The following is an 18,822-nucleotide window of genomic DNA, read 5'->3' on the forward strand; positions in this document are numbered from 1 at the left end:
ACTACCAGTCTACACAACCATAATTCCATTTAGTTCAGCAATGCAGCACAAAGTGCACGGCTAGAAAGCCAAAGAATGAATACGAACTTGGAAATACTCAAAAATAAAAAATAAAATTACTCAGCTCCTGGGAAACAAATCCACTCTCTGAACCAAACGAACTCTCCAAAACCAACTAACAAAATGTTCATTATACACGTTTATACATTCAATATGGGTGAACCAGCAAAAGTTCTGCACCATCAAGTCTGATAAAATAATGTGGTAGACTAGGTCAAAATTCACAAGGGAAAAAATAAAAAATCAAGCTAATAGCATAATACAAGGAAATACAGCTTATCGCGATGCTAACTCATGCCGCACACAAATTTTATCTAGCCACAATACCTACAAACAACAAACTGGCCAAAGATAAAATGAAATAGAATATAAAATGACTTCTACTAGTACTCCATTACCCCCATTAAAACGCTTTCCAACTATCAGAATCTCTCCTTGGTGCCTGACTCTCCACTGATGTCTTAAATGGATCATTTGACCCAAATGGATCTGCATCATCAAGAGATGGGAAACCATGACCATGATCTGTGTCCCTGGTGCTACTGATGGAATCAAACCTAGTTAGTGACGCACGAGGAGGAAATTGCCCAAAATTATAGTCGGAGTCTGCGGTGCTGCGAAATGAATCGAACCTAGCAAACGAGTCCCGCTGCTGGAATGAACCATGATCATAGTCAGAGTCTCTGGTGCTGCGCATTGAATCAAATCTTGAAAGAGAGTCACGAGTGCCAAAGGGGCCACTATCCTGCATGTTGAAGGAATCAAATCTGGAGAAGCTGTTCGAGTGTTCTTCAAACCCTTCACTAGATCTTCGAGGTGAGTTTGTGGAACTGTACATAGGTGTGCTCGGAACTGAGTCCCCGAAGGCAAATGGACTCTTTTTCTGGAACATATTATCTGCATTTGGGGAGCCGCCTGAATTATAAGCTGGTGTGCCAGGAACAGAATCAAAGAAGGGACTTTGCCTCGAGAACATATCAGTCTGAGAGAACCCGGAGTTGTAATTTGGGGTGCTTGGAACAGAATCAAAGAAAGGGCTTTGCTTCGGGAACGTGTTGTCTGAATAACTGAACCCAGCATTGTAACTTGGGGTGCTAGGAACAGAATCAAAGAACGGGCTTTGCTTCGGGAAAGTGTTGTCTAACCCAGCATTGTAACTTGGGGTGCTAGGAACAGAATCAAAGAATGGACTTTGCTTCGGGAGCGTGTCGATAGACTGTTTAGACCCCGTTTTAATAGGGCTTAGGCCCCAGTCATCAGCTCCAAAAAGAGAAGCTTCCTTATGATTGTCACGATCCGCATCCTGCATAAACAAAAAAGTTAAGCAATATGATGTGGAGTATCAGCTTTAAAATAATGTCAAAGGTATTCCTCGAAATGGTAATTCTGCAAAAGAGTAGAAGGTTGCCTAGACAGTAAATGCAAAAGTTAAAAAGAAAATGCAAAATGCATCCATTTACCTTTGCAACAGAATTGAGGTCCCATGCGGCATCAGTGTCAAAGTTGGTGTCAAACGTACCCCAGCCAGATTCATCAAAACCTTTGTCCGAGAACACAGATTCAGTACCCCAGCGTTCACTGCACTCACAAATTTAAACAAAGAAATTCAGATTTCTAGGAAATGATAGCTTGTAGAAGGTGAACCCCTCACAACTGAGTATTCTAGACAGTTGTCGTAATTGGAAAACAGAAGAACATGGTTTACTGAATCACCCAAAAGAAGAAGAAAACCACCACATTACCTTTGGGCAGCATGGGGTGAACCATCAAAACCAATGTCCTTCCTGTACAGAAAATTCTTAGAATTCTCTACTTGGAGAACATGAGAGCATAATAGACCAAATAGCCAAAAGAAGAGAACCACATTACCTAGGGGCAGCATGAGGTGAACCATCAAAATTGACATCCTTCCCATACATAGACTCTTGGAATTCTTTGGACGGGCTCTCAACTGCATTACTTCTTGATGGACTATCAGTTGGACTTCTTGCTGTTTGTTGATGTCCATGCGCAGATTCTGTGTCACTAACTTCTCTAGCTTGTCCATGGTTTGGCACTTTATCTACCTTCGCTTCAGTGTCAGCATCAGCAGATGGTTGTCCAGCATCCTCATCTAAAGGAGATGCTTTCTCACGAACCAATGAAGACTTTGGTTTAGGAGGGGCAATGACATTTTTCACATCAAGCGTGAGCTCTTTCACAAAGGTGAATCCTGGAAAGGACAAAGATCCAAAAATAAAGTGAGCAGAATTCAATAAATTTATACAGCCCTCACGTCCAAATGCGACCCAAAGAAGAAATAAATATGAATTCCGAAAACATACCTTCATCTTCAAACTTATCCCACTCTTCATCCCAATCTGCAGCACCCTCTTGGATGCCCGGTTGCCAACCTTCAGAAATTAGAATTAATATGAGAAAGCATTTGAAAGAAACCACACCAATGAAAATTATAAACTAGAAACACGTCGAGCTTAGGTAACACAAATTCGACACTTATGACAATGGCCAGTTATACATCACGCACCACCTACTTGGCACTAAAAATCACTGACCAACTGAGAACACACATGGATCCTCAAAGAAAAAATCAGCATCATATCATGAACTAAATGGACATGACATAAGTATAAAGAGGGAAGACCTTGTATCTTAAACTGGAGGTTTCTTTAGAGAATTACTGGCCAAAAGAGCCGCATCATAAAGGTCAGCAACAAGATATTTCTAATGTCCCAAAAGCTAGCACACTCAAATTGGCTGAAAAAATGAAAGGCTTCAGCTTGAGATTGACTAGTGACTTTTAAATTTCTGTTAAAGGAGAATTACCAGCTAAAGTGCCTCATGGCAAATACTTTTCGCCCACAAGTCCAGCTCATTATTTATTAGCCAAGAAAAGTGAAACTCAAATGGCACTTTTAAGAACAAAAAGATCTCCGCTAGATCCACAATTTCTTCCAGGAAACAGTTCTTTATTATCAAAATTCTTCTCATGAACAATAACTTAGTCAATCACAACTCAGCACAAAAAGATAACAAGGGATTGGAGTTATATTTTTAAACAATCTTCTTTATGAGATTTTTTATAGTAAAAATACAACAGATGACAACCCAATAAAAACTTATATCATCAAACAAAGTACACAAAGACTTGTACAATTACCAAATGGAAGCTCAAGCAGTGTAGTTGGTTTAGCTCGTAAACCATAAGTTTTGCATCGTTCATTCAGTGCTTTTACTAGCTCCTCAAGGTTCATCTGGATATGGCTAGCACGATCCTATAAAAGAAAAACTTCTGATTCAGAAAAGTTCTAATATCTCTATCAAATCCATTAGTGAAACAATATACCAACCTGGATACCATCAGTCTTGCCATCTTGATCCATTTTAACAATTTCCTTGTATAGCTCCATTTTTTTCTCCTATAAAAGGTTCAGCAACATAACAACGCTTATTTGCAAGCTCAGCCAATTTCACACGATTTACAAAAAAAAAAAAAAAAAAAAAAAAAAAAAAAAGAGAAGACGAAAGTTAACTTTAAAGCAATACATTTGACGAAAAAATCCACAAATACCTGAATATCCCGAAAAGTTGCCTCTTCAATTGTCAATTTAGAAGCAACATCTCCTGTCTGCTTGTATTTCTCTTCATACTTTTTAGCCAATAACTCAACCTATCAAATTCTCCATTTTAAGTTAAACAGCATATATTTGGAGATCTGTGGTTTCCTATATTCAGATAAGTTTTTACCTCTCTTTTGTCAGCAGAAGTTCTTTGAGTGATCTCATTTAGTCTATTGTCACATCGACTTTTGTATAGAATCTGGTACAAGAAACAAAAGCGGAAGGCAGACCATTTCAGTATCGTAATTTAAAATCATACACCGCTCTTACAAGACACGCCACCACTCAAATACTCAACATTCACTGCTTCAAAGAGAACAGACCAAAAGGAGAGTGAAGGACTTTGTAAGGATTTAACCCTCAGCTTAAAGCATTATGAAAGACACATAGATATATAGATCTCTAAATATAATTGATAGAACTTTAGGTGCATAAAGAATCGACACTCACTAGCTCTTGCATCTTTGCATGGTAAAACTGAATCTTTTCTTTAGCGTCCAAAATTTCCTTCTCCAATTCCATGACCTGCAACATTATAGCAAAGAGGTAAAGAAAAATTGTATTAATAATTTTTAGCAGTTACAAGCACTTGGAAGTAAGCAAGCATCAACTGACAAAAGAAGAGGCTTCACTAGAATTAAGTTAAATGCAAACATGCAGATCGGCACTTGATCCTCCATAGCATCAAATTAACAACCAAGGATAATTCAGAAACTACCAAATATGCTTTGGACATGGTTCTCTAAACACTGAGAAATAATCATGAGTTAGTCCTATAACTTTGATGACCATCAACCACGGAAATTATGACAAGCCAGACACAACACTATCCAGACCGTGAATTCACATTCTGAAGCAAAAATGGTAGAATTGTTGTTTAACACATCATACAAACCATTTGTCAATTGGTTCATAAAGAAAAGTATTCATTTGTCTTCCAGAATATCAGATCTGGTGTAGAAATAAAAGAACACAGAATAGACCAGGAAATCATATTAGGTTTCCTGCGGTGAGAACTGCATTCTGTTGCAAGTCTTGCAACTTTGGTTGTAGTCACACACTTCACTAGTAGACACATACTGTTCAAGACCATTGTCAAGTTACCATTCCTTTTCTCAGTGGTTTAGTTGAATACCCAATTCATGAAACTTAAATTTGGATAATCATGGAAAATGACAAAAGTAATGGAAGAACTGATAAAGAGTAAAGAGGACAAAAATAGCAGGTTGAAAGAACAATTTAATTTCACCTTCTTTTCTGCATCAGTTGCTTCCTGGAACTTAGAGTTCAATGCATCCTGTTCCTCTTGGCTAAGTTGGTCAACAAGATGCTTCTCCAGTGCAGGAACTTTAGGCTTCTGTTGACTAGGCTGCACAACTTCATTGGGCTGGAAAATGGGAACTGGGCGTGGAGGCTTCCCAGGAGCACCAGAAGCCACCTGTCCTGCACCCCTTGGCCCCTGTGTTTGCTGGGAAGCTGGAAAAAAAGGAATCATGAGACTAACTGAAAAGGTAAGAAACAGGAGGGAAAGCCAAAACTTTCTGCTTCGGTTCAAACTATATTTTCTCTTTCTATTTGCTGCATTCTCTTCAAAAAGAAGTGATAAAGCCAAAACTTTCTGTTTCAGTTCAAACTATACTTTCAGCATAGCTAGCTTTATGGTTTGTTTGTCTATGTGCTACGGTACAGCAACAGCAACTGTAACTACATAAATGCATATGTACACACACAGAGACATTTGTACATCAATCAGTAGAAAAGACAATGAAATATAACAGAAATTAGAAGTTCTATAATATTTGTACTTGTTCGATGGAATATACAACCTTAGTCCCAATTAATTGTGCAAAAGGGAGAAGAAAAGAGGGACAACACTCTTCTTATTACAAAAATATAAAAAGTTGAGATCTTGGTATTATGAAACAATCATTTAAGAATATACTAGTAAATGATATTCTTAATGATTCTGTTAACTTTTCAAGAATAACATATACTCCCTCAGCCAATGTGAGACATTTTCTTTTCTAGTCTGTCCCAAATATAGTGTCACCTTTATTTAGAAACAAGTTAATTTTAAATTTCTCATTTTACCCTTAGTGAGATGATTTATAGCCACATAAACGTGTATGGCTTATTTTAGACAAGTTTCAAAAATCTTTCTTTCTTTCTTTCTTAATATCATGCCAAGTCAATGCCACATAAATTGGGACGAAGGGAATACTAATTATTAAGAATATTTTGTGATATATTATAGTCATTCAGAATATTCTACACATAATATTCTTGATGATGCTCCTGACTCTAAACCATTTTATCCTACAGAGAGCTAAAACGTAAAATCTTTGAATGAGGTGTAATTGAATCTACAAAAACAATCTGGAATGTAAAACAACAGCGTAGTTAGCTGAAGAGATGCCACATGAGGTTCCAAACAATAGAAGTAATAGCACTTACTTTTCAAGAAAGACCAAAAAGGAACAAGGACTAACTTAATTTGATAGAGGAAGTTTACAAGGGAGTATTGCCCAGACAAATTTAAACCAAAATTATGATATAACCAACAGTAGTATGGATGTTTTTATATGTTCTAATCCATAATTATTATAAAAAACATAACTACATCATTTTGGATGATGTGGTCCATTTAAGACTCCAGAAAGAAGCTTATTGATAAGGGACCCGAGAAAGAGAGGCTGGAGCTAAAATGGTTAACTAGCTAAGAGATACTCAATATGAATATAGAATAAAATATTGCTTCAACTAGCCGACCTCATCATGTAGTTCTATACGAATGTTATAGCAACCCAGATTCTGATCATGAGGACGAGAACTTCCACATATATGGAGATATTTTTTGACATGCTCTCGAGTAAATGTTAGCCTCAAAAATAGTTTCTCCAAAACCAAATAATACTATTACTGACCAAAATACAGCTACTCGTATTTTGTAATTAGAGTTTTCATAAATCGTGAATTGGGCACATTCCGTATACAAAGTTATCACTAGATGAACTGCTTATAATGCTTTATGCGGAGAAGCATCCAACTCAAAACCTTAAAGATATGGCTGATTGGCGCAAGACCTCTATAAACCACTTCGGATGCCCGTATATAAGATGTGGGATATTATACACAGCTCAGCACCCTCGGCACTTGTAACTTGATTTTTGGGCTTCACGCTATGACTTGAATGCAGACTTTTTTATAAGGACTTTAATGCGGACTAACGAGTATGAGAATGGGTCTACCAAAGGTTTAACTATGATATCATGTGAAAGAGACTAAATATCCGGTCCGAAACCTAAGGCTATGGATGGAGTTACTCAAGACCTTTATAAACCCCTTTAGATGCATGTATATACTGCATGTGGGATATTATATACTTAAATATAATACAAAACAAAGCATCAGCTGCTCTATTTGCTAATAAATATGTTACCCACACATATATGTGCACAACCGGTCATGAGTCATGCATAATCTATCTATCTATATCTATACTATGTTAAAAGTGGGAAGCCCAAAACAAAAAAGTTGAATTACTAAAATACCCTTAATAATATATATATTTATATTTAATAATAACAGTTAAAGAAATACCAGGAAAATATTAATGTATATAGTGTCTTTTCTAAATAGTTGTGTTCTTTCATTAGTAACTAATTTTAAACAAATTATTTGGCCGTTACGAAAGAACTACTATAAAAAAAATTAATGCCTTGATTTGAATGGTTGTGTTCCTTCAGATTACCAAAATAACTTTTAAAAACTAAATGTCTTATCTATTTAAAGGCTCCCATTTGAAGTAAATAAAATATACTATGAGAAAAGAATCCGAATGATTTCATTATTAGGCAAACTTAATCCAACGTAAACTAATTTCAACAGTAGGTCATAGTACTTCTTCTTAGTGATTTGAATATACGTCATGTGTAACGTCTTACTGATTTCAACAATAGGCAATAGTATTTCTTCTTATACACATTCTGTGAAATTTTCCTTCTACTAATTTTGAAAAATATTTTCATTCTTCTTTCTGAAATCCTATATTCCAATTCTAAAATTCATTTTTTTTTTTTGGGGTTGAGTTTTTGTGATAGATTAAATAGTGCAACTTTAATTTCTTTAGCAGGCATGTAGCCTGGCTATCGAATTTTCATTAAACCATTTGCATAGAGTGGAAAATTACTATCCTCAAGATAGTTTTCTTGAAACGCATCACCTACATTCTTTTCATATTTTTCATTAAAATTCTCTTGCACAATTTTACTATTTTAGATCATTTTTTTAAATTTTCTACGACATGTTTAGCGACAATATTTATGCAAGTGGCGGTGGGAACGTAGACGTCGTTTCATAGCAACATATTGATTATATTCTGCCACTGAGTCACTACTATTTTGGTCAGAAAGAGGCAGTAGAGCTCAAGGAAGAACCATTCGATCTATATTTATCTTCTTGAGGTAAGATACATTTATCGACTTGATAAATAACTTTAAAGGTCTATTGAAGAGTTAGGAAAGTATTTGTTCCAATTTGAGGGGAGAATGCGGTAGTTTTGATTTTGAATTGCAATACTTTAGTCGTTCAGGGAAAAAAATTTAGTCTTTCTTTGAACTGCAATTCATTTCTTGACAATTTTTATGCATAATTTTATGAGTTCTATTTATATTTTTTTTTGGTTATTGTATGACACTGAAAACTTCATACTATAAACTAAAGTTCTTTCTTATTTTTTTCCAAGGCTGGAGGAATGACAGGGAGTAATATTTTGCTCATAGCTGTCAAAATTCAAAAAGCAAAAAAAAGAAAGGAAGCTTGAGAAAAAAGAAAAAAGAAACAAATGCAAAGTGAAGGAAAATTTGCACTTATACCGATTGTGTCATCATTGAGTCAGTTCCCTGTTTTTCGCATTTAGCCTTTTCTTTCATAAACAATAATACTCCTAATAGTTTGACGATACATATATTAAAGTTTTGAAGTATCTTTTAATATTTGGAAGAAAAAATAATGTAAACCAACAAAAAAGAAATTCATTTTACGATTGTTAACTGTAGATATTGATTACTTATTCATTTTAAATGATTCTGTTTGGACAATATTTGGTTGAAGTTTGAAAAGTTAGTATTTTTAGTTAAATTTGAAGTTGAAATTGTGTTTGACATGAATTTCACTTAGAGAAGAAGTTAGAACTTTTGTGAGTGAAACATTACATCCTTTGAGATACTCAAACAGAACTTTTTGGTTCAAATTTTTTTATTTAAAATTAAAATTAAATAATCGATAAAATTGTAAAATAAACATTGAATTGCAAATAATGTGTGTCCAAATGCCCTTATCACTCACAGAATCTTTTTTTAAGAATGCATATGATAAAAATTCAGTATTTTACAAATACAAATTTTACAACAATGATATGAGATAAACGTGCAACAGAGAGACTAGTAAATATTATAAATGGGAGGAAATAAATTTACCTGGTGTATGTCTCCAAGCAACAGCACCATGTGATGGAGTAGGCTGACCAGAAGCAGGCAATAATGGCTCGTCAAAAATAAGATTGGTCGGAAGGACTGAAGGAAGAGGGCGACCTTCCCTGTGTCTCTCCATCAGGTATAGAGCAATGCAGAATTCCCTTAAAGACAGCATGCTGTCATTGTCTTGATCAGATAAATCCCACACCTGTTTCAGCACCTCTGACAAACAAAAGCATACCATATTATTGCCTCAAAGGACCAAAAGACCAACAGCTTGGCGACAGAAAGAAAATTATACATGAGATCTCAGGGACAAGAAAGATGCAATGCCACAGACCCACAGGTCATAATACACAGCACAACAATGTCTTGAAGGACGAATAACAAAGCTCGCATGACTTCATGGCAAATAAAATGCCTGTAAGAAAATTGTTGCCTGATGAATGTATGAAGTGCATAACCCCGACGAAACATAACACAATGCGCTCTACCAGAACTATTAAGAGGTAAAGAGTCCCCACCATATCCCAAATTTTAAGCAAAGCTACTAGATGTTTGAATAAAAACTAAAGTCTCCAGAAGCCTAAGAATCTAAGAGGCAAAGCCCTTATAAGTAAGAAAAGATTAGGGCCGGCAAGAAGTGTGCTTGGTGATGAAATCCATCTTCTTAGTCAACTAGTCTGCTGCAATATTACCTTACCAAGAATTTCATAACTTATGTTTATAAGAGTGTTACGGTAATAGAGGTAGCTGTAGTAAATTTCAGACTACTAAACAATCTGAATATTAGACACGATATAAAGGTTTTTAACGTTCCTTAAATGTCAAGTCAAACACCCTCAAGCCCCCATATCATCCTATGATAAAGAAAATCCCAACTTCTTTTGCTGTTGCGGGTTCAGCATTGTGTGTTACATCAAGTTGTCTGTAATATAAACCACTGATAATCATCAACAACTCGAAATTTTCAATGCTCCGACACAGCCCACTTCGTTCACAAAGCACAACAATGTTTTTGTCTATCTCTAGAAAAAAATTGTATACAAGTCAACAATTCAAAAATATCAGCAACTTAAATTATTCATCAGTTCAACTTTAGAAAACGCTGATGGAGTATATACATGACCAATCATCAACTTAAATTTTTAACACTCCAACACAATCTACTTCGTTGACAAAGCACAACATTGTTTTCTTCTATCCCAAGAAAAGAAATATATAAGACAATAACAGACAAGTATCGGCAGCTCAAATATTTGAATGGTTCAATCTTACACAACTAAAATTGGACGGTAGGAGCAGTATACAACTAACTATTGATGTTGAACTTCATCAACAGAGCAAAAGAAAACTCCTAAAACTAACTAATATTGGCAGAATATTTTTTTGCAACCCTTTAAATGCAAGAACTTGCCAAGTGAAGTAACAATCATATCATAATTACAAAAGTGAACTACTTTTGTCTTATAGCCACAAAAACTTATTGGCTTCTAAATTGGGTGATTACTGTCTAGATTTAGTGATACCTAATTGCTCTATTTTGATTAATATGGAGTATCAATTAGAAGTACTTCAAATACCCAATTTCAGAGGGAGAAATCATGATTAACTAGATAATGTATATGGTTTAAGATCTTCAAAATAAGGAATTAGAGTTCATAAGAAGTAACCAATTTTACAAAAACCTGTAAATGTACACCAAAGTAGATGATATCAATCTTTTACCTGCTTCATTTGACATTTGCACAGTTTTTAATTGGAATCTAACAAACCCACTGAGCTCTCAAGTGTCTAGCTAATTAAAATTTAAGTAAAAATAAGTGTATCAAGCAACACTTACATAGTCAATGTCTATTTCTAGTTAATAAACTAAGAGCTCCAAGGCTACCCAACTATCTCCTACTTCAACCTCAACTTTTAGAGTTGTACGAAGAGACTAAACATGAAGCTATGGAATGGTGGAATAACACAGCTGCCAGAGTGGAAGGGAAAATAGCATGTTCTAGAAGATTAAGGGGCTTTAAGGGCTTGCGCTTCCCAAAAAGAAGAAACAAACAGAACAGAACTCATAGAGCAACTTTCTAAAATTTACAAGCTACCAGAGATCATTCCATGTCCCAGAGCCCCAATCATCAAAATCTAAGGCTTCTAACTGCAAGAACAGCAACAATTATTTGATGTCCCAAGTCATTTAATGACAAAAGGATATATAACACATTCAGTTGATGGTTAGGAAACGAGCAATAGATATTTGACATACCAAATATAATATCTATGATCTATCTTAGAATGAAAACAACCAGAAGGAACATGGTATTTCATAACTAGATCAAGGCAGTATTGCAGTAAACCAGTCACACCTCGAGGCAACTTCCAACTCAGAAACAGGTTCCTTGCCTCCTGGCCAGTAATTTTTCCATCCCTGTCCGTGTCCACAGCCATAAATACTTTGCTGTACTTCTGATAATCAGACCGAGTCATTCTTGGCCAAGGAAGCTGAGACTGACCAGACAGAGAATTTCCAGCTGCATTAGGATTTGCAGCAGAGCTTGGCACTAAGACCTGTTGGTTTGGTCTCCCGGTCAACTGAGCTTGCTGATGCTGGTTTACTGGTTGCTGTGGAAGTGCAACTCGTGGATTGACTGAGTGGGCCTTTACTGGATGTTGGAGCCCCGCAGATGCATTGATGATGGATGGTGAGACTGGTAAGCTGCTAGCAGAAGATATACTTGGTGCAGAGTTTTGTTTTGGTTGAACTGATGCAACTGAAAAGGCATCTCCAAAAGGCGAGTCAGATGCAAATCCATTTCCTGAGACTGGAACAGCTTTAGAGTCCTTTGCATCTGGCTGGTTACCACGCAGAGTTGCATCATTTAATTTAGATGAACCTGGTAGTGCCGAATAAGTGGTCTTTTTTTGGTTCTGCTGTGGAGAAGCATGATGAAATCCATCTTGACTTCTAGAACTGATACCTACATTAGGAGCTTGGGAAGTAACAGCTGCTTGGGAGCCACCATTACCAGCAAGCCAACCAGAGGAATTGGCAGGACTAAAACCTGCCATGGTACCTGCACCTGCCATTCCTTGACCAGAAACACCTGGTTGAGACTGAAAAGTGGAGCTCGGAATGGGTGGTCGAGGAGGCCTCACGTACTGGCTTTGCTGAGCTGGAAAGCCCTGTTGACCCCTAACGCCAATACTTGGTGCTGTTATTGGAGCAGCGCCACTGACTGGAGGCACTGCAGCACCGCTGACTGAAGGGACTGCAGAACCAACATTATTCGCTGGACGAGGACCTGGTATGGCTGCAAGGTTTATTTGGGGCGGAGGAATTTTAGCTGAAGCTGGGGTATATAGTGCAGCTTTCACTATTTCAGGGGTCAACTCTCGTTTTTGCGCCACTGTAACAAGCTTAAGATAGTTGAAAAATTCTTGGCGGCTAAGAAAACCAGTATGACTTTGATCAACATATGTCCATATCTGCATAAAAGCGAAAGAGAACATGAAATATAATGAGAAACACTAGGAAGTTGATAGATCCAGACATTTTACAAGAGCTAGTGAGAAGACACGAGTTAATTGATAGATCCAGACATCCAACAGGAGTTGCACACAGACTATTTACGAACTAAAAGCTTCTTCCATATCTCGATTATCTTGAAATCTGTTTTTAGAGCTGTCTTCTGGCAAGCATCATAACTGTTGTTGCACTACTTAATCAAATATCAACAACAGTAATGTCTGAGCCTTACCACTCTCACAGCCTGAACCACAAAGCTATCTGCAAGTTCTTTACATATTTTGATAAAGCTGCAACTTCTTTTACATTCTCCAGTGGCTCTAACACATTTTAGTGGTAATTATAGTTTTATATTTCAACTCTACAACAGACTATCTTCTTTTCTAAGTTACCAGACAGCTATTCACCTTGTTGTATTACAACACATAAAGTGGAGGTTTCCAAAATTATAATCCGCATAGCCATTACTCGTTAAATAAACTTTTCAGGTATCTCATATCTGCTACTCATTTTAAGATTGTTTTTGTTGAGTTCCTAAATATTCATCTAACGCAACAATTGCAAGTTTCTCCTCTCTTTTTTTTTTGCTGAACCTAACCATGTCTTTCCACCCCTTTTCTGCTGCATTGCAACGAGTTTGCAAGCTCAACTGACTGAAATGCTTCGAGCCCAGTCCACAGCAGCTAGCACATCGAACAGGTAATCATAGACAATAAATGAAGTGACAGAAGAAGAGGTAGAAAGGCATGTCATTGCAATGACAAGTGATGCATAACAACATCCATATGTAGGCAGATTAGGCATGTGAAGAACATGTCTTATCACGTGAGTGAAATGTTGTGCTTTGATAAAGAACATTGCCATGAATGAAGGTAGAAACTAAGTATGCAATTTCTGGAACTACTGCGTCGGAGGAAGAAATGGTGCGCAAAAAGATAAGCGTAAATCGAAGCTAATAGAGGTTGAATCTTTCACTTGTAAATTGAAAAAACAGCCTCCAGCTGATATCGGCTGTGACAAACACTCTGAATCTTCCTTCTTAGCCATATAGTTAAATTCCTAACCCAATCAATACTTAACAAGGAATTCTAAAAACTAAAGCAGATTTGGATTAACAATCTTTTTTCTTTAATTTAATAATTGTGCCCAAACCAGCTAGCTTGCATCTCGATCAATAATGCTCCCACTGAATGTTGTAGCCGGATTCGAACCAAACATGGTTTAACAAGTAATAGTAGCAACTGGACTTAGAACAATTCAAATCACAGATAAACGACTCGTACGATAGAACCAGCTAACAGAATTGTGATAAATTAGTAATCCATCAAAAACTAGGATCAATTTCCTTTCTTGTCCTCAGAAGTAGTGGATATACAAAAGAAGAGGGGAGTAGAGAAATGGAGGGAACCTGAGCAAGAAGCGGTTTGGGCAAATTGGAGGCTTGAAAAAAGGCAACAGCCTCAGCGCCGCTGATCCGACCATCCTGATCCAAATCTGCTCTCCGAAAATAAGCCTCGAATTGATCCATATTCGGACTTTGATCCAAATTGATTCAATTGGTTTTAACAAATTTGAATTAGATCTGTGAGTAAGCGACTCGTTACGGATTCATTAGGAATTGTGATAGTGAATTAGGGCAGAGAATTTGAGAGGTTTAAGAAGATCCAACGTGATTCGCCGCCGGGAAGAGCGGGGGCCGGGGGGTAGTGGGCAGTGGTGGGATCGATAGGCGGAGGATTGAGGATGATTTGGATTGGTAGTGACAATTCGAGAAAGGTGATGTCACAAGTTTTAATGGGTTTTGTGCTTCGTACAGCACACAGCACATAGTAGAATTTTTTTTTCCCCGACACAAAGTAGCCTTTACCGTGGTAATCTCTCTTCGTTAATGTGACTCATAAGTCTCAACTGAAATGCGATTTATATGTAGCGTTATAAACTTAAGGATGTATAAGTCGCGTCGGCGAATGTGTTTTATAAGTTGCAATTAGCAACAAATTGAAGTTAAAATCTCTGTTTTAAAAGGTATAATTAGGACGATAAATTGCAATTAGCAACAAATTGATGTCAAAATCTCTATTTTAAAAGGTAGAATTGGGACTCGCTCAGGGCGGAGCACTCGTAAAACGCTAATGGGCTTATGTGTGGTGTTTAGTTCCGTGAGACTTACGCCTCAGGCAGCGGGGCTTACGCCCCGAACAGGCCCAACGCCCAGCGTACTGGGCTCACCTAATAAAACTTTATGCAATTGTATGTAACTAACCTTATAAATATTCAAATTTTCTTAATAAATTGTTGACTATTCAAAATTACTTGTTTCTTACTCATAAATCATTAAGTTGAGAGTATTTCATGTCATAATTAAAATAATAATTATTGCACGTTATCCACTAACACTGCTATGATAGTTAATTTTAAATAAATCTTTCATTTAAAAAGTATTTATTTATTAACTTTTGTTATGTCTTTACTATATAATAGTCTATAATATTTTTATAATTATTTTTCTAAATATTATTTTTCACGTTTACGATATACAATACTTATTAATTTAGTAGCTCAGTATTAGCTAGTAACTATTTATAAATAACTAGTTATCATATTTAAATTGTGAATTGTGTATTTATATAATTTCTCTTTCAAATAGAAAACATATTAAATAAAAGGAGTATTTTAAGAAAAATATCAAATTATAATATCGAATTTCTTTCAACATTCATTACTCCTTAAGAGATACATATAAGATTTCGTATCAAATACATTACTTTTGATGTTTGAGTTGTAACGACGTTGCAGCTAATTTGCATATTATGATATATGTTATACTTCGTATTATTCATAGTTGAATTTTAAATTATAAATGTTTTAAATAGATTATTTGTTATAATTTTGTGATTTTAATATAATTTTTATAATTATTTTTTATTTTATACTATCTTAAAATTAATAAAATTTAAAGATCCGTGGGACTTAGGCCCCACGTTTCAAGGCTTACGCCTCGCCTCGTCAGAGATAAAATGCCTCGCCTTACGCACCTGCCTTTTAAAACATTGCTTGGTAAAAACTTTAAACCATGATATTAACTTGATAATTTATATCACCAGGACATATAGAAAAACTTACTTCACACACAAAAAAAAAAAGTCTCAAAAATTAGATATAGTTGTAACAGGATAAGGAGAATTAAAATTATGGTCATTGGGAAAAGAAGTACATATAGTTTGGAATGGCAGAAACCTAAGTAAATTATATATGTAATTAAAATCGGCAAAAAATTCGCAAAGATCATAGATTAAATAAAAATACACAAGAAAAGAGAGGGAAAACTAACCAAAAAAATGCACGGCAGAAGGATGGAGACAAAGTACGTAGTTGGGTGAAATATAATATAAATAATAGGGTAAAGGGTAAAATTGAAATATAGAATAATAAATGTTGGCGTAATTGAAAAGAAAAATACGGAACAATCCCACCACACCGATTTGGTTGTTTCATAAATTGGGGCTTTACATTATTCCAGAACAATGGATTTAACAATACGATACAATCGGTTTTATATTAACAATCAAAACAAATATTGTATCTGAAGTAACAATACAATACAATACAAAACGATTGGAAACAACCATCCAAACAAGGTGTAAGTTGTTCGGCTGTTCCAATAATGTATATCCAAATAACGCCTTAAGACGAACAAAACAACGTGCAAAGTAGGTACGTCGTTTTCTATATAAACCGTCCAAATTCAGCAACTTTAGTCAATTGATTTTTCCGATGGATTATTTTCGTTTATTACCTGAAGGTTGCATATCGGAGATTCTCTCCTTCACTTCTCCCAAAGATGCTGCTACTTCCTCAGCTATCTCACGAGGATTCAAGTCTGCCGCTGAATCCGACGTCGTTTGGGAGAAATTTTTGCCCTCTGAGTATCAACATATTATTTCTAGATCAAACTCATTTTTGGTTTCTCCTACCAAAAAAGAGCTTTATTTTAGTTTGTGTGACTCCCCAATTCTCACTGATGGCGGCAAACTGGTGACTATCTAACCTTTTTTTTGTGTGTGTGTTTTGCTTTGTTTGGTGTTTTAAGAAAAGATTGTGTTTTTAATCCCTCAGTTACTGAGTAATTACTTTGTTCGTTTCAATTTACATGAACCTATTTAACTGACCATAAAAGAAATGAAAGATTTCTCTTGCTATAAGAGTATTGTTAAATTTAGAAAGGAGTTATAATTTAAATAGATGGAGTAATAAGGATTTAAGTTATATATTAAAGATGTAATGGAATTTCATTCTAGTATAATTTAACCTGTTATAGAATATTATTTATCATTTATTTTAGGTTACTAATTAATGCTATTAAATAAAATTACTTGTAATTACCTTTCAAGTGGCCTGATTGTGTAAATAATTTTCATACCATCAGTGCATAGAAGTTAAGCTCTTAAATAATTTTTGGTTTATGAAATCTGATCAATATTCAATAAAATATGTAATAGATTAAAAATGTACTGCTATTATTTTGGTCTCATGTTTTGCCGGATTGTTAAGCGATGAGCTTTGTGATTATCGTGTAATATACTACTTATGTGTTTGTATTAGTACTTCTAATGATGTTTTTCCGAGATTGATACAGTTTTACATTGATACAGTTTTACAAGGTTCACAACATGAAAAATATTTTCTAGAGTAATTCTCGCTTGACATATGACATGGTATTCACAATCAAAGTTAGATTTCTTGGAAATGGACTTGAAGTGTGAATTTATTTAACTAAAGGATTAGTGGTGTTTAATTAGATAACACAAGAACCACAATCTTTATTCAATAATAACTAAGGGATCAAAGGTATATCAATTTGTTTCCTTTTTAAGTTCTTCTTTTAGGTGTAAATGTGGTTATTATCACGGATACAAGAAAACTTCAGCTAATTGTCAATGAAAAGGGGCCCTAAATTATATGGATGTGTACAGTGTATGGGTGGAAAGGGCAGGCGCTTGTAGCTAGTCATGTCAAGTTGGGCAGGGTCGGCCCGTGACTGTCCCAGCCCGACCTGGGAAGAATAGGCCAGAGACCGACCTGACCCGTCCATAAGGGGTGTTTGGTGGTCTGGGTCCTGGACTCCCTTTCATGCAGTTAGATTTAGTCTAGGACCTTTTTTCCTTTTTCTTTATTCCTGACATGTTGTGTATCTATTGTTTGATCTGTTAAATAGAGTTTTTCATTGGATAAGAAGACTGGGAAGAAATGTTTTATGCTTGCAGCAAGGGAGCTTGTTATATCATGGGGTGATACACCACATTATTGGGAATGGTCATCTCACGTAGACTCCAGGTTTTATATTTTGTCTGTTCTTTCCTGTGTAATTAAGAAAGAAAGTGCTTAAATTAAATACCTACATTTTTTGCAGATTCTCAGAAGTGGCTAATCTTCGGTTTGTTTGTTGGCTTGATATGCGAGGCAAGATTGAAACTCGAATACTGTCAAAAAGAACCAAATATGCTGTTTATCTAGTGTTCAAATTGGCAGACGGATTTTATGGCCTTGAAACTGCTAATGCATTTGTTAGATTTGTTGGTTGTGAGAGTAACAATGAAGCTGAGGAACGAGCTAGTGTTGTTAGTCTTTCGAGACAAGAAGGACCTAGTGAGAAGCGATCCAAGAGAAGGGTTGATGGATGGATGGAAACAGAAATGGGAAAATTTTTCAATGATGCTGGAGAAGATGGAGATGTTGAAGCGAGATTGATGGAGATTAGGCGTCTCTTTGCGAAAGGTGGCCTCATTGTTCAAGGAATGGAGTTTCGACCAGAATGAAGAAGAGAAGAATCCTCTTACCATGCCTTGCTAAGAGTCGCTCTTTTCTGGATTGATTCAAAATTCTTCTAAATATGGCCCTTCTCACAAAATGGTCAAACTCGAGTTATCCATATAGTTGATTCACTATGTTAATGTACAATACCGAGTTGGCAGATGTGTGTTAAAACTTCAATATCTTAGTATGATTGTAAATGAAATATGCCACCTGTTTATAGCATCAACTTCTGCACTCTGTTATGTTCAACTCTTTTTACTCCCCGCAATTTTGGGAATGGCTTAACCTTCTCTATGCTAGAATGAAAGTTAAATCAGGTTATTGTAGGAAA

General features: G+C 35.8%; 2 protein-coding genes across 2 annotated transcripts; one reads left to right on the forward strand and one right to left on the reverse strand.

Moving 5' to 3' along the window:
- Positions 145-14,584, reverse strand: LOC109210283 (actin cytoskeleton-regulatory complex protein pan1-like). Its single transcript, XM_019373685.1, has 14 exons — positions 14,086-14,584; positions 11,518-12,637; positions 9,158-9,376; positions 4,930-5,156; positions 4,131-4,205; positions 3,808-3,879; positions 3,632-3,730; positions 3,411-3,479; positions 3,221-3,335; positions 2,385-2,453; positions 1,930-2,272; positions 1,803-1,844; positions 1,521-1,638; positions 145-1,363 (listed from the first exon to the last, which is right to left on the reverse strand). Exons 1-14 carry the CDS (start codon positions 14,203-14,205, stop codon positions 464-466), a joined length of 3,588 nt encoding a protein of 1,195 aa, XP_019229230.1. The 5' UTR covers positions 14,206-14,584; the 3' UTR covers positions 145-463.
- Positions 16,370-18,822, forward strand: LOC109210290 (F-box protein At2g02240-like). Its single transcript, XM_019373695.1, has 3 exons — positions 16,370-16,712; positions 17,893-18,011; positions 18,088-18,822. The coding sequence occupies exons 1-3, from the start codon at positions 16,452-16,454 to the stop codon at positions 18,491-18,493; spliced, it is 786 nt and encodes a 261-aa protein (XP_019229240.1). The 5' UTR covers positions 16,370-16,451; the 3' UTR covers positions 18,494-18,822.

Source organism: Nicotiana attenuata, chromosome 2, assembly GCF_001879085.1.
Source record: "Nicotiana attenuata strain UT chromosome 2, NIATTr2, whole genome shotgun sequence".
NCBI classification, from domain to species: domain Eukaryota; kingdom Viridiplantae; phylum Streptophyta; class Magnoliopsida; order Solanales; family Solanaceae; genus Nicotiana; species Nicotiana attenuata.